General features: G+C 35.0%; 1 protein-coding gene across 3 annotated transcripts in view; it reads left to right on the top strand.

The window, feature by feature from the left end:
• The window catches only part of Tti1 (Telo2 interacting protein 1), a 142,456-nt gene extending 129,179 nt beyond the window's left edge, over positions 1–13,277 (top strand). For all 3 annotated transcript variants that reach the window (XM_089101993.1, XM_089101991.1, XM_089101992.1), the window contains 4 exons: positions 519–629; positions 3,197–3,334; positions 9,475–9,597; positions 13,196–13,277. In XM_089101993.1, the coding sequence (XP_088958119.1) occupies positions 519–629; positions 3,197–3,334; positions 9,475–9,597; positions 13,196–13,207 (384 nt within the window). In that variant the 3' untranslated portion in view covers positions 13,208–13,277. The remainder of the gene's footprint in view (positions 1–518; positions 630–3,196; positions 3,335–9,474; positions 9,598–13,195) is intronic.
• The last annotated feature ends 1,052 nt before the right edge of the window (positions 13,278–14,329 follow it).

The following is a 14,329-nucleotide window of genomic DNA, read 5'->3' as shown; positions in this document are numbered from 1 at the left end:
AAAAAAGTTTTTTTGTTATTGTATTTATTAAATATTTTGTGTCGTTTAATTTATGGTAATATTTGAAATTGCCTTAACAGATCCTCTTTGTGTGCAGAAACAATAGCACTAAACGTTTTTCGTGGAAATTGTTTAAGGATACTTTTTGGCATAAATCATGGGAGGGGGGGGCGTGGTTAACCACCACTGTTTATTGACTAAGTGGTGTGATCCTACTCAGTATTTGTTGCATAAAGAATGGACTAGGTTGCTAAGCCTTGCCTCTTGAACGGTTCTGCTAAATAATCTAGTAGGGTTGAGAAAAAGACAGGGAGGCCTAAATTAGAAAGAAATTAAACACATCCCCTTCGAATACATCTTGAGAGATGCTGAAAGATCAGTTTTTTAAAAAGAGTAGGATCCAAAACGGGTATAAGCCTACGCGTCTCCTACTTCTGCAGTGGGCTTGTAGCTGTTTCAGTAACTATCTTTAGCACGTTAATTTGGATCTAATGTTGTTTTATTTTATGTATTTTCAGGTTGTAGTTTCTGGTCGTTTTCTTCGCGCTCGTATTGTCAAAGAAGTTCTTCCTATACTGATGTCCTTTGCCGAAACTGAGTCAAGTAAAAAGTTGGAGCCCTTTTCTATGGTAGGTTTAGCATGAATAAGGGAAAATTAATTATATCTCTTAGCCATGAGTTAAATTTTAACTCCTATATTTTTTAGACTGTTTCCTTTTGTGTGGAATTTCTTAGGTAAAAGGACGCAGTTGGTGTTATCCGTTTTAGCTATAAAAACAGATCCTAGTAAGGATTCAAAGACCTTATGAAAATCGGTTCTGGCACATGACAAGAAGACTTCAAAATCGGATCGGACTTTGGCTTAAATCCTGGGATCCAAGAGTGTTAAACTTGAGCGTAAAATGGAAGCTTCACTTAGTCAAGTTTAGAATATTTTTCGCATTTGTTTTGCTAAACCAGAAGCTTCATTTAGCCACTTTCAAAACTTTTTTTTCTTCTTGGCCTTGCAGGTAGGGAAGGATGGGGAAATAGGAACTTGAGAAGATTTATCAGAGCTCTTGTTTGGGCACTATATTTATTCCGGAAAGTTGTATTCACGTTGCAAAATCACCTTCTGAGTTGGCTGAAAGCAGTCGCTGTTTATGTAATTCGAAAAACCATTTTTATTGTTTGACTTAATTTTTGCTCATAGTCTGCCAAGACATTTTGTGGTTTTTAATGAAATTACAAAACAGACATGCTCCCTGATAGTTGGAAAATGGGATTTATCAACGGGTAACGTACAACCAATGATTTTCTTCATTATTTAAGCATTATCTATTTGGCGAATGGCTAAAAGTAACCTAAATAGAACTTCGAAAATACACTACCTTACTGCAACTCTACATGAAACGCCGGTAACTATAATAAAACTCGGTGGGACGCCACCTAAAGTGGCAACTTAGTATTTCTAATAGTGTCAATCAAATCAGTTTCCTCACCTCTCTCATTTAGCTCTTAGGCAAATTTAGTCTAAAGCCATGGCCTAAAAATCATCTAAAAAGAGGAGCATTTGTCCCTCCCCTTATTAAAAAAGGTTATGCTAATCTTTTCAAAAGATAGAAGCACAAACCTTATTTTAGTTTCGCAAAATCTGTGTTATCTGATTGCCGTGTTCAAGAATCTGACTGCCTGAATTTGACTGCCCGTCAAACTTAGACTTCTTTGACTAGTTTTCTGTAATGTTCCCATTTATTCCCTAAAAAGATTTTGTACCCTTTGATATTAAGCTCTTCAATTGTTTATCCTCCTCCTTTTTTCGATTTGAAGTTTCTATTTTAAACCAAATTTTACTATACTAAAATGTTTCCCTTTTTAATATTATGTTTACTTGTTTTACCCTTTTTTGTTCATCAAAAGTTTTTTTTATATCTGATATGTTTAATTTTCACTCAATTCCCCCCCTCCTCTATTTCAATTCCTTTTCCCGCTTCATTGTAGGGTGATTAACTTTTGTTAGCTCGTTATTTATTTTATCGTATAGACTACTTGTTATCTGTGTATTTTTGCAATTAATATTATGACTTTTTTTCCTTCTGACTGCATTGACGCAATGATTGGTTCTATGTCTAAGGCTTACTTTTTTTTTCTTACTTGTTTCATTTTTTTTTTTTTTAGTGTGAACAGCTAAGCAGTATTATTCGGAGAATCATTCTAAAATAAAACTTTTCTTATTTCTTACCTAAATACACTTTTTTATACTTTGTAATATAAAAATTTAGATTCGTTTGAAGAGCTGAAATTTAAATTTATTATTTACTTTCATTCAATTTATCCATAGCTTACTTCAATAAAGAATTTTTTTCAGGAAAAATGTGAAAACATTGCTATTTTTGCCACTAAAAGAAACAAAAGAATTCTCTTTTTCCAATGCCAGAAGTGACCCTGATAATAGAGCAAAACCACGACATCTAGTCTGCTGACATATACAAACTGTGGGTGTGATAGAGCCACCTTAATCACCGAAGCTATCACCTCGGACCATACACTCATCTATACATTAGTAGTTTTTATTGACCAGCTTAAACAAATTCATACTATAGACTTTGCTTGTACTTCCATCCATGAGCATGAGTTTTGGTGATAAAAAAACCTCTCTTATGTGATGAGACATCTTGAGGGATTTTTTTGTCTTTTTGTATAATGCAAGAACACTTTAGCTGTTGATATTCAGGCTCGAAAATATTATTTACACAAGAGAATTGTGACAGAACCTGTGTCCCGTTATATTCAGGCTTTTTTTAATTCAAAACGTTTGCTAGCAGGAAGATTAGAATGTAAATTAATGAAATCACTAAATATAGACTGAAAACGCTGGATAGCGTTTTTTCGTTGTGGCAGTACAATATTGTAGATTGTTAAGTTGATAAGGCCACAAATTTTTTTTTTTTTTTTTTTTTTTTTTTTTTTTTTTTTTTTTTTTTTTTTTTAGCGATTTCATTGATAGATTTTCTTTTTCCTGGCTGGCAACCATTTTGAATCCAAACGAAGCCGAAGATGATATCATACAGGCCCCGTCGGAACTATCGCTTGTGAACTATATTTTGAATCATGAATATGCATAGCTAGAGTGATCTCAGACGCGATTTTCATCAGGGTGAATAAATCAGGCTGGCCTAAGATATCACATAACCTTTTTTTTCTTTTATTATTTTAGGAAAGTAAGTTGTTGAAGCAGATATTAGAAGTGTTTGCGATATTTCTTAGAGGCTTGGAATTGAGTGTTAAAGAAAGTCTCTTGATTTTCGCTGTCTTGGGAAAATTTTTAAATATAACAGCTGATGAAGAAATAAGGGTAAATATATTTCTTTTGTTTTCTTATTTTCTTTTTATAAATATTTACAATTTTTTTTGCAAGTATATATGCGCAGATACGACTCGTCTTTTAGGCTTATTTAATGTTCAGTATTTGTAACACGTCGTTGTGTGCTCCTTTTCTGATTCTTTTTCTTGCTTATTTTTATTTGTCTATTATTTTCCTTTTTGTTTTATTCTGGAGCATTTTCTTTTCTTCGATATTTTTTGCTTGAGAATCATGCCTGCTAGAACGTATATAGCCTACTTGGTCTGAACTTGAATATTAGTTTTTATGCCCTTTAAAGGTTTTGGCTGTTTGACAATTGTAACATGGTTCTCTTCTTCAATTATTAATAATTTTGGGCATGGTCTTTTTTCATTTTGGGTAGAAAAGCAGTGAAGTTTTTTGTTTTAGCTAAAATGAATATTCAGGTGGCATAAAATGTTGACAAGCAATCAGAAAATGTGGAACACCGGCACATTCAGCTTAATTCCAGTGTTTGCATTTACCATATTTCATTATTAAGGTTATTGATTTAAGATTGTACATGTTTTGCTGCTCAAAGGCTCTTGTACTACTACTACTAACAACTCACTACTACACCAAAGCGTCCGAGGCCGACACAGCTAGGCATGCTGCTCCTCTATCTCAATCTATTAAAAGCCTCCCTCTTTAAACCCTCCCAGGAGGCTCCCATTTTCTTTAAATGTTTTCTTACGACGTCGTCCCACCTCAACCGAGGACGACCTGCTTAGCCCTAGACGGTTGCCAAAAAAGGATAATCTTTGGCAATCTGTCATCCTTCATCTGCAGAACGTGCCCTAGCTATCTCAACCTTTCTTTCATTATCAAACAGTTCGAGGTAACAAACTGTAAGTAAGGAGCTATGCGGATTAATAGTAACCAAAAATCTAAAACGGAATTTTGATATCATTAGATATATCAAAAGAATCGGCTTATTATGTTGATTTCAAATATATAAGATTCATTAACTTTAGTGTTACGTATCAAAAGCTACGAGCCTGAGAAAATTTGCCTGAATTTTAAAAAAGGGAGAAAACACCACCTAAAAGTCAAGGAATCTTAATGAAAATCAAACAATCATATTCAGCGTATCCGAGAACCCTGCCGTAGAAGTTTCAAGCTTCCATCTACAAAAATGTTTAATTTTGTATTTTTTGCCAGAAGAAAGATCATGGATGCTTGTTTATTTGTTGTTGTTTTTCCCGGGGGTGATTGCATCGAACCAATGATCCTAGAATATCTATAAATGGCTCATTCGAACGCAAATTAAAAGTTCCAGTACTCTTTTTAAGTGACCAAAAAGATTGGGGGGCAAATGGCCCCCCTCCCACCCACCTTTTTTCCTAAAAGTTATCCGATCAAAATTCTGAGATAGCCATATTGTTCAGAATAGTTGAAAAACCAAGTAACTATGTCTTCGAGGATAACATAACCCCTCACAGCCCCTGGGGAAAGGTTTGTCAGTCAGGAAATTTGCCCATTGTTTACGTATAGTATTTCTTATTGGGAAGTATACAGCCTCTTTCCGGGGAGGGGGAGAAATTTTTGCTGGGGTATTTTTTACGAGAATATTTTTCCGTGGAGAGAGAAGTTCCCGGGAGGTGAAATTTCCAAGGTAAATTTTATACTGGGGAAAATTTGGAAATTTCCCAAGATTCCTATACAAAATTATTTTTATTTGTCCCACTTTCTCTTTACCGACTCAATTTTACATGTGAAGATATTAAGGGAATTGTCCGGGGGAAATATCTACTGTGTTGGAATTATCTAGAGTATCTTTTCGTAGGTGGGGGGGTTTTCCACGAGAGAAATTATCCATAGTAGGGGAGTTTTCCACACGATAAATCCTCCAGAGGGAATTTCCTGCGGGAGCACCTTTCTACTAGGGGGTGGGGGTATTTGTGAGAAGGATTTTCCACGTAGGGGGGATTTCCGGCATGATTTTATAAACAATCAGAAATTAAAGTCTTTTTCAAATAAAAGTGGGCTAAAAAAAAAATTTCAGCCGGAATCCTCCGCAAGAAAGATTTCAAGGGGTAATTTTCAGCTAGAATGGAATTGTCTGGGGCGAATTTGCCTGGTGGGGGGGGTATTTTACGTGGGAAGAACTTTACATGGAGGGATTTTACGTCACGGAAAAGAATTCTCCATGAAGGGGAAGCCAGATTTCCCGGCATTGTATGAGGGGACAGCCCCCTCATACACATAATAAATAATTTTGGTACTATACGGTAAGATTTTCACATTGGGAGGATAGTTTCTGGAGGTGAGCTTTCCAGAGAAAATTTGACACGGAGGGAAACTTTGCCAAAATTAATATGCAAATTCCGTTTTAATTGTTCATGTACGGTAAGCCAAATTCGAACCTGCATTAGTTGAAAAACGTTCAGAAATTAAATAAAAAAACAACTTTATTTTAACTGAAAGTAAGGAGCGACATTAAAACTAAAAACTACCAGAAATTATTCCGTATATGAAAGGGGATGTCCCCTCTTCAATGACCCGCTCTTTAGGCTAAAGCTTCTTATTACTTTAAAAAGTAGAGTTGCGAGAAAGAGGCATTCTTTAGCGTAAAGAGCGGGGCGTTGAGGATGCGACATTCCGTCTCATGTACGGAATAATTTCTGTTCGTTTTAAGTTTTAATGTTGCTCCTTACTTTCAGATAAAAAAACCTGTTTCTTTTATTTAATAGCCCTAGAAAGCGGGATTGAAACACACTTTTCGTACAGCCTACTGTTTGAAATATGCTCAGTCAGTCGGGTACTCAAATAATCCCTAGGCAATTTCTCTGGAAACCATCTAGCAAATCTTCCTCAGTTTTTTGTTGCGCCCATGCTTCAAAACCATACTTGACCACTTGATGACTGTAGCTTCCAATATTCTAATCCTGGTTAGCAGACTTATCTTCCTATTCTTCCAAACTTTTTTCAGCTGTGAAAAAACACCTTGGACCTTGACTTGGACCTACTTTTAAAATCTTCACTGCACCCACCGTCTATATTAACAATATTACCAAATTTAGTCCCACTTGATCGGTCTTTTCGTTTCCCAACGTTACCTTTTCATCTTCACTTATTCCTAGCCTTAGCGACTAAGGCTTCTTAATATTAATTTTCAAACCTATTGTAGAACCCTGAACTCGCAAAACCTCTAAAAGTTCATTCATTTTGCTCACGCTTACATCTAGGATCCTTAAATCGTCAGCATAATCCAAGTCCAGTTTTACATCCCCATTTGAATCTAAAGCTCTTCTGTCTGCTGAATCAAACGCTTGCTTATAATTTATGAAACTGAAAACTCAATTATTAACCTAAGAGTAAAAATTTGTTCGACGCCTCCTCTTCCCTTCCTAAAACCATACTGCTCATCTCTTAAAACTTTGTCTGCAGCATCTCTAAGTCTAAAAAGTATCATCATACTAAATAATTTGCTACCTACAGAAGTCAGGTTAGTGTCTCTATTATTACCACACTCACTCTTATTGCTTTTCTTATACAGAGGCTTAATTAGGGTTCTCCTAAAATTTCTAGGTGCTTCTCTTTATCCAAAAATCATATTCATTATCTTCAGTAACTTATTTCTAACCTCATAACCACTATGTATAGGAAACTCATTTACCACACTACCAGCACCTGGGGCCTTATTATTTTTTATCCTTTGAGTATTGTCAATAATTCTTCCTCACAAAATAAATATTCCTTCACATGCAAGGTTCGACAAACTTTTTCATTTTCCTCTATATCTTTTTCTGTAACTCCATCCCGGTTTAGCACATTCTCAAAATGTTCTTTTCACCTCTCTTTAACTTTTTCCTTATCACTAATGGTGACCCCGTTCCTATCTTTAACTGGGACAAGTCCAGATTGACTACTTTCTCTCAATTTCTCAACATGTCAATAGAATATTTTACTATTATGCCGTATAGCTGCATCTTCCAGATCCCCGGAAATTTTATCCATTGCACAATTCACAACTCCTTAATTCTTATTTTCATATGATCTATCACTCAGATAATTCTTGTACGAGCCTCCTCCTCTCTATTAAACATACAGTATTTTTACTGATATTTCTAGCTGCCTTCCTAACTTTCTTTTCTAAGACACCATCAGCAACTTCACCAAATATTTTCCAAAAATTATTTTATCCATGTTTTACATTGTCAAATTTTAAACTCTCCAATTTAGTATTCAACTGTTCCTGGAAAGTTTCTCTCAAATTCTCATCCTGCTGTCAACTAACGTCAAAGCTTCGTGGAACGTAGTTTCTCCTCGGAAACCTCAGCTTTAAAGTAACCATAGAAACTACTAGATGGTCATCTTCATAAAACGAAGATGATTCGTCATAAAACGAGGGATTAATATTCTATTATTAATGCATTCCCAACCTAAGCAGGATTTAGCAGATTCCTTTTTCATCATGAGCCCTGCTCCCTTTCTGTGTTCCCCATTTTTCTTGCCTGATTAAATAAATTCTATATCACCTAATATCATGTTTCCTACTCCCTGGGATATGAGTTTCTGAAACTCCTAATAAGTCCAGTTTCAAGCGTCTGAATTCGTCAGTCAAAATGTCGATACGATAGTTGTTTTTTACCGTCGTAACATTCCAAGTCGCAATTGTTATATTCTTTAAATCATTGAAATTATTTTGCCTGCAGGAAAAGCAATGGTCCCAGAACCAGTGCAGGACGGGGACCAACACATCTTCTCAAGTCTGCACAGAAGTGCTTAAGTCGGCTTAGAATTGGACAGCAAGAAGTCGCTGAGACCTCTATTTGAATGGAGGCTTTGCACAATCCTGGATCCATCTTGGTTACAACATCGTTTTCAGCACTTGACGATGCTTTTCTATCAACAAGATTTGAAATCCTGCACAGAAAATTCTCAAGCCTATTACCTCCGACTCATTATATATTCATGCCTACAAGTATCATGCTACTACAGGGATGTATCTTATGCTCTGTAATTTTAAACTAATGCTCCATTTTTATTTCGTTTGGTTTCCTTCGGTAAGTATTGCAAAGTCAAAATCAAAATCCTAGAACATTAAGTGCCCAGAAATCTGATTCCATGAATCACTGGAACATACTTCCCATGGTGAACTAAACAAAGATCTGCTTAATTGTGTCTTTTGTCTCTTCCTCTAGCCTATTATGTTCTATAGAAATTCTTGACTTGACTTAAGTCCCGTCTGGCCTGGCCATTGTGGTTGTATTGTGACTTCTTCTCTTCTCAAAATTTGAGGAACATGGTGGCTGTAGTCTAATCAATCTAGTGCTGACAAAGTAGCTGGTGCATATTAAAACTCTAGAAATTGTCCGTCTACCGCATTTGACGTCGGTCTTGGAGACATGTGCTGTATATTTTTCTTTAGAAAATTATTTCTGGTAGCTCATCCGTTGACATTCATTGAATGTGACCAAACTAGTGCATTTGTTGACTTATGGTTTGGTTCATGATTATGTCAGAGGAGCAGAAGTGTTTACGGAGGTCTGCATTCGGTGCTTGGTATGCGTAAAGAATCCCTGCTATGTTGTGGATGCGTTTAGTTTCAATTATGAAAATTTTTTGCTCAACATCTATATTCGTGTATGATAGATCTTATTCTTGTTTGTCTCAAATATTTGAATCTGGATCAGCATGATGTCCATAAAAACCTTTCACTGAATTAAATCCTAGCCTTTTGATGCACATCAAAAGAAAAGTGGGAACAGAGACGAATCAGGTTCGAGATCCCTAATGTACAACGTAGCATGCTTGTTGATGCACACACATAGATTAAAGGAGGGAGTAGTTGCGACTACCAAAATGAAAAATATTGAAAATTATAAGGGAAAAATAATCATGACAAGGGGGGGGGGTGCCTTGAAATATCCTATCTGTATATGTGTGGGTTTGCTTTTTTTTCTTTTTCTTTTTTTATTTATTTTTTGTCAATTTTCCTTAGAGAAGCCCCTTTAATTACACTTTGGTGCAGCTTTGGAGACAAAATGTACTAGTTGAATTGCTATTTCGATAATCTTTAATCCCGTAATTTTAATAACCCTATTACTAGAACTAGTTCTTTTTTAATTTTCTTCATCAGTCAAATCGGTTTACTTCTTTTTTTTTAGGTTATTGCTTTGAATATTTTTAAAGAATGTGCCTCTGAACCTGATCTTTGTGACCAAGTTTGGCTAGTCCTGCAAGAAATTGACGGATCACCTTTGGATATAAATGAAGAGGATAATTTGAAGGTAAGAAATTTGCTGCTATAGAGATTTCAGAGTAGACTTATGATATCGTTGATTGTTTTATGTTCTAGGATTCAGAAGAAATTGCTTCCTACCTTGTGTATACCAGAAATACAAAGAAGTGACTGAAGTCTTGGAAAAAGAACTGGAGGTTAGATTTGAGGTGGAAATCTTGTGTAATATGAACATTTCATACTATAGAGAAAAAAAAACGTAACAGACACAAGAAAAAGTACAAAACTAACAGAAAGAGACATCAGCATTAAGAGAAGCATACTAGCAATTAAGTGACACGAATAAACCACTACAACTAAAGAGAATAACCGCAAGAAATCGCTACCCTTAGGGACAAGGTTTTGACTGGCGTTACTCACAAACTTTTACGGTTTCACACAACTATTGAAAACAAAATGTCTGCTATCTGAAAAACTTAATCCTTTCTTTACATTATTGATTTCGCTCTATTTAGTGTTACTGTGGAAGTGCTTTAGAATCTAGCTTGGTTAAGTGAGTTAAAATTACTTCCAAAATAAATGTTATCATTGTCTTAAAAATTTTGTGTGTAAAATTTGTGCTGCCGCTTCTAAAAAAATGGAACAAAAGATGGGAAAATTGTGAAAATTTTAAATAATTTAGCCAAAACACAATGAAACTTTGACAAACTAAAAGTGACTATAAAATAATATTTAATGAAGTTAATGTACTTATAAGAAAGAAGTAAGAATTATGATTTTTATCATTTTTCGAGCATTAAATGAAACCGTATGATTATCATCTTTTGTAAGTACATCTACTCTTCTCCTTCCGAGTAGCTTGTTCTCCTTATGGCATGATTTTTCAAGGTGGCACGACAAACATATAGGAGGCACATAGCTTGCTCTGATTATTGGAAGGAAGAGTAAACATATTCAAGGCATTCGAAACAGAAGTATCTTTGATGCTGCACAATCATCTGAAACCAACTTCCTGAACCGCGTTTTCTTTTCGATTGAAGCCTTCTGTTGATTTAGCTGATTATTAAAACATACGATTTAAGTGGGTAAAGAACTTGTGACTTACTGAGCACTTCGTGTGTCTAAAACTACGAAGCGTGTGTTACAAAAAGTAGCTATATACTTTACATCAGCGAAACACAACATATGTAAAACTTAGAATATCTAAAGGAGTCATTAAGAAAATAAAAATCGAACACTATTGAAGCGACGGACAAGCAAGGGTTACCTTGGAGACTTATTTGCTTACTGTTGTATCTTTTTGTCATTGATTCTACAGTTTCGTGTCCGTGGCAGACTATGCTCAATCTTTTGGTGCCTACTATATATCTAAATTCAGTTGAAAGCTGAATATCTTGCCTTTGCTCCTCTTATCGATGGGGTGCAGTGCGTAATATATCCCTATCTGTCGCCCGCATCTTCTGTCTTTGCCTTCTAAAACCTCCCATGGGTTCTTCTAGATGTCATGATAAAAAAAAAGGCAATATTAAGTTTATTGTTGGGTCAATCTGTGGTGTTTAACCTATTTGACTATATGGTACACTCAAAGTAGCCCTTACTTTAATCGTGTTGGAGTTCATCGCGTGAAACAGTTCATTTTTGTACCAGGTATTTGTAGCTGAGCCATTATTCGCAGTGTACTATTCGTAGTTGAACAAATCCTCATGTCATCTTAAGACTAGGGTTGAACTAAATCAAAAATATGGGTTTTGAGGACCTATTTTATTTTGACCTATTTTATCAAAATAGGTTTTGAGGACTTTAAATTTTCAATTACTGTATTGAGTAGAAAATGAGTGAAATGAGGTGACTGAAAAAAGATGATTTATTGATATTACAGAAATGTCAGTCCTCGCCTCAGCAGATCCAATAGTCAGGTATGACTGATGCTTATAACCATAGATGTGCAAGTTCGAGCCCTTGTGGGATGATAAAAGGAATTTTCCTTGGGGAGGTGGGAGTTGTTCAAAACACAAGAAAATAGCCATTATAGGCCAAACCCTTGCCACGTCTGATGGAGTTGGGACATCCCCTTCCTTCTCCAGGGTGTGAAATTATTCATGTGACTAAAAACCTATTTTTGAAAGGAATATGGTTTTATTTTGGATCGCCATTCAGCTACAGACCTGTCGTCTTGAATCCCAAAATACCAAAAGCCTATGATAACCTGAGATCACCCCCCTATGCATGTTATGGTGGGTAGCTCGGGCCTTTGGCCCTCGTAAAAATAGTCTGATATCACTTCGCTCCGCTTGCTGAGGTTGGCTGCTCGATTCTTCGGTCCTCGGGATTGCTATCTTGACTTCATATTTGCGTGTTTTTTTTGTTAATACTCGTATTTTCTTTCTTATTTTTATAGGCTAAGGTGAAGTCTTGTCGCTCCAAAAATTCTGCAAAATTTTAGATTTATATCTTGAATAATTTAATTGTCAATTCATCGGAGAAATAGTTGGACAAATAAGTACACAATCGACTTTGCATAGCAAACAATTAAAAAAAAAAAAAAAAAAAATTAAAATTATTGTCTCTCATATGGAATGTATACATCTACAAAACTAGCTCTAATAAACTGACTCCTATTAATTCACTACGTTTATGCAAAAGTAGCGCTTAACTGAAAACACAAGACCCCAAGATTTATTAAATTTTAATTAAAAATGTGTTCTAATTTACACATTTAGAATTGCATTCCCGCGGCTCCAAGATTATTGGCAAAAAATTTCAAGTTTATAGCTAAACAGTTTAGCCACAAATCGCTGAAGAGACAGATGAACACTTGAACGTATATATAGATATTTTGTGTAGGTCCAGATGCTCTGGTAGTACTGCTAGTAAGAACAGTGGATCCAGTGAACATGTAAAAGTAGAATAACCATGGTCCGGTTTTTTTTTGGCAGCTGAAGAAAGCTTAGAGAAATAGGATTAAATTACTAAGAATGGAATGCTAGCAATTACCGAGTTTTGTTTTTCAACTTCAAAATGTTTAGGAAGATATGCTTTAAGTTTTCTGAAGAAAAGGACTAATGATAGTTTTAGGCATTCGTAACCACTAAAGTGGTAACTATTGGAGGGATTCAAGAATTAAACCCTAAGGATGACGGGGTGGAGAAGGAGCGTACATGGCCAGGTTGGCCACAGGTGGTTGATTAATACAATAGACTGTGAAGAGTAATCATAATATATTATTAGTTGTCATTGCATGGCTTAGAGTTGTTTTTTTTTACATATTTTTGGAAACGTAACGAAATTATGAAGTTAAAAATAAAGACGTTCTGATGTAGCATAAAGAATTTTTATGAGAATTAATTCATTTCCAACGGTCAAATCATTATTTGTTGCTTATTTATAATAATTATCATTATTTGCATTATTTTATACCATTAGTAATCAATGAATAAGTATTATTTTATAGATTAATTGAAAATTATAGAAGTATAGAAATAAGTTTTATATGAGTTATAAACCTCTAGCCTTAGATATTGCACCAGTGATTCTATTTATGAAAAAAAGTCATTAATAAATTTGTTGTTTGTTTTCTAATGATTCATTTCTAGATTACTTGGTCTGAAAATAAAGTATTTATTTTTAAAAAAAAATTTGTTTTCAAGATTAAAAAGTGAGATGACGTTTCGGTTTCGACAGTGTTGAACGAAGAGTTCAGTTTATGAAACTTTAAAATTGTGGTGAATATACATGTTTTGCTTATAAATTTGTGTGCAGAAGCCTTTTTTTTAATTTTGTTATCTGATTTTATTTATTTGTTTTGATTGAATAAATGTTTTTGCAGTTAGTTTTACGGCTTTTGAAGTTGAGATCATGGCGTATTTATGTAAAGAGCTCAGGGTACAAGAATAGACTTAAAAATTAAGGTCAAGAAGACTAAGTCATTTAAACTAGACCCTGGCGCCGCGCCGATGAGGGAAGACCGGCGGCGGCGGGGCCACCAACAGCACGCCGCGCTGCGCCGCCGGTCCGATAGCGGCGGCGCGCCGCCGGTCCGCGGTCGGCGGCGCGCCGCCGGGGTGATCAAGTTTTACTGCAAACAATAATGTTTTCATCAGTCTGTCTCAAATAAAAGCTTAAATTTTAAACAGAATAGAGCCTATTCATGAGTTCAAAAATTCACAAGTCGCTGGCTGGAAACTGGTCTTCTTCGTTATTCGTCAAGAGAAGTAGAAATGTGGTAGAAACGAAATGGCTGTGGTGTTTCAGAACCCTTGCATAATACGAGTAGTTGAAGTGTCTATTAGTTATGTATTCTTAACATAAATAATTATCAAAATTAGTAGTTTTTTTCATCGAGCATTACTGCATACAAAACTTCAAATAACTTATCACAAAATTTGTCAGTTACCTGGGTAAAAACTTTGAATATAAATTTGAACTTAGAAGCTTAATTTTTTCATAATGCCCTTTGCCTATATCTGTTTTGTCACCTTTAAAACAGTTGAAATGGGCGACTTTGTTATTGATTGTTTTTTTTGCTCTTTTGGATTCTTAAATAGACTTCTTGTATTAAAAACTGGTTTTTAGTTACAATTAAAAAAGAAAATACATTTTAAAGCTTTTTGGCTTCTTTATAGAATATATGTCATGTAGGCTAAGGCGTAAATGCTGCTTTTTTATTACTTTTGAATGCTCTTTTGGATATTATTCGTTTTTTTCTTTTGGGGATTCATTCCAAATTATAAATTGATAAATACCTATTATCAGTCAAATTATAAACTGCATCTAAAAGGAAT

Source organism: Artemia sp. Qi Xiang Cuo, chromosome 16 (genome assembly GCF_049724085.1).
Source record: "Artemia sp. Qi Xiang Cuo chromosome 16, ASM4972408v1, whole genome shotgun sequence".
In the NCBI taxonomy this organism is placed as follows: Eukaryota; Metazoa; Arthropoda; class Branchiopoda; order Anostraca; family Artemiidae; genus Artemia; species Artemia sp. Qi Xiang Cuo.
This window is presented reverse-complemented; position numbering and strand designations above follow the sequence as displayed.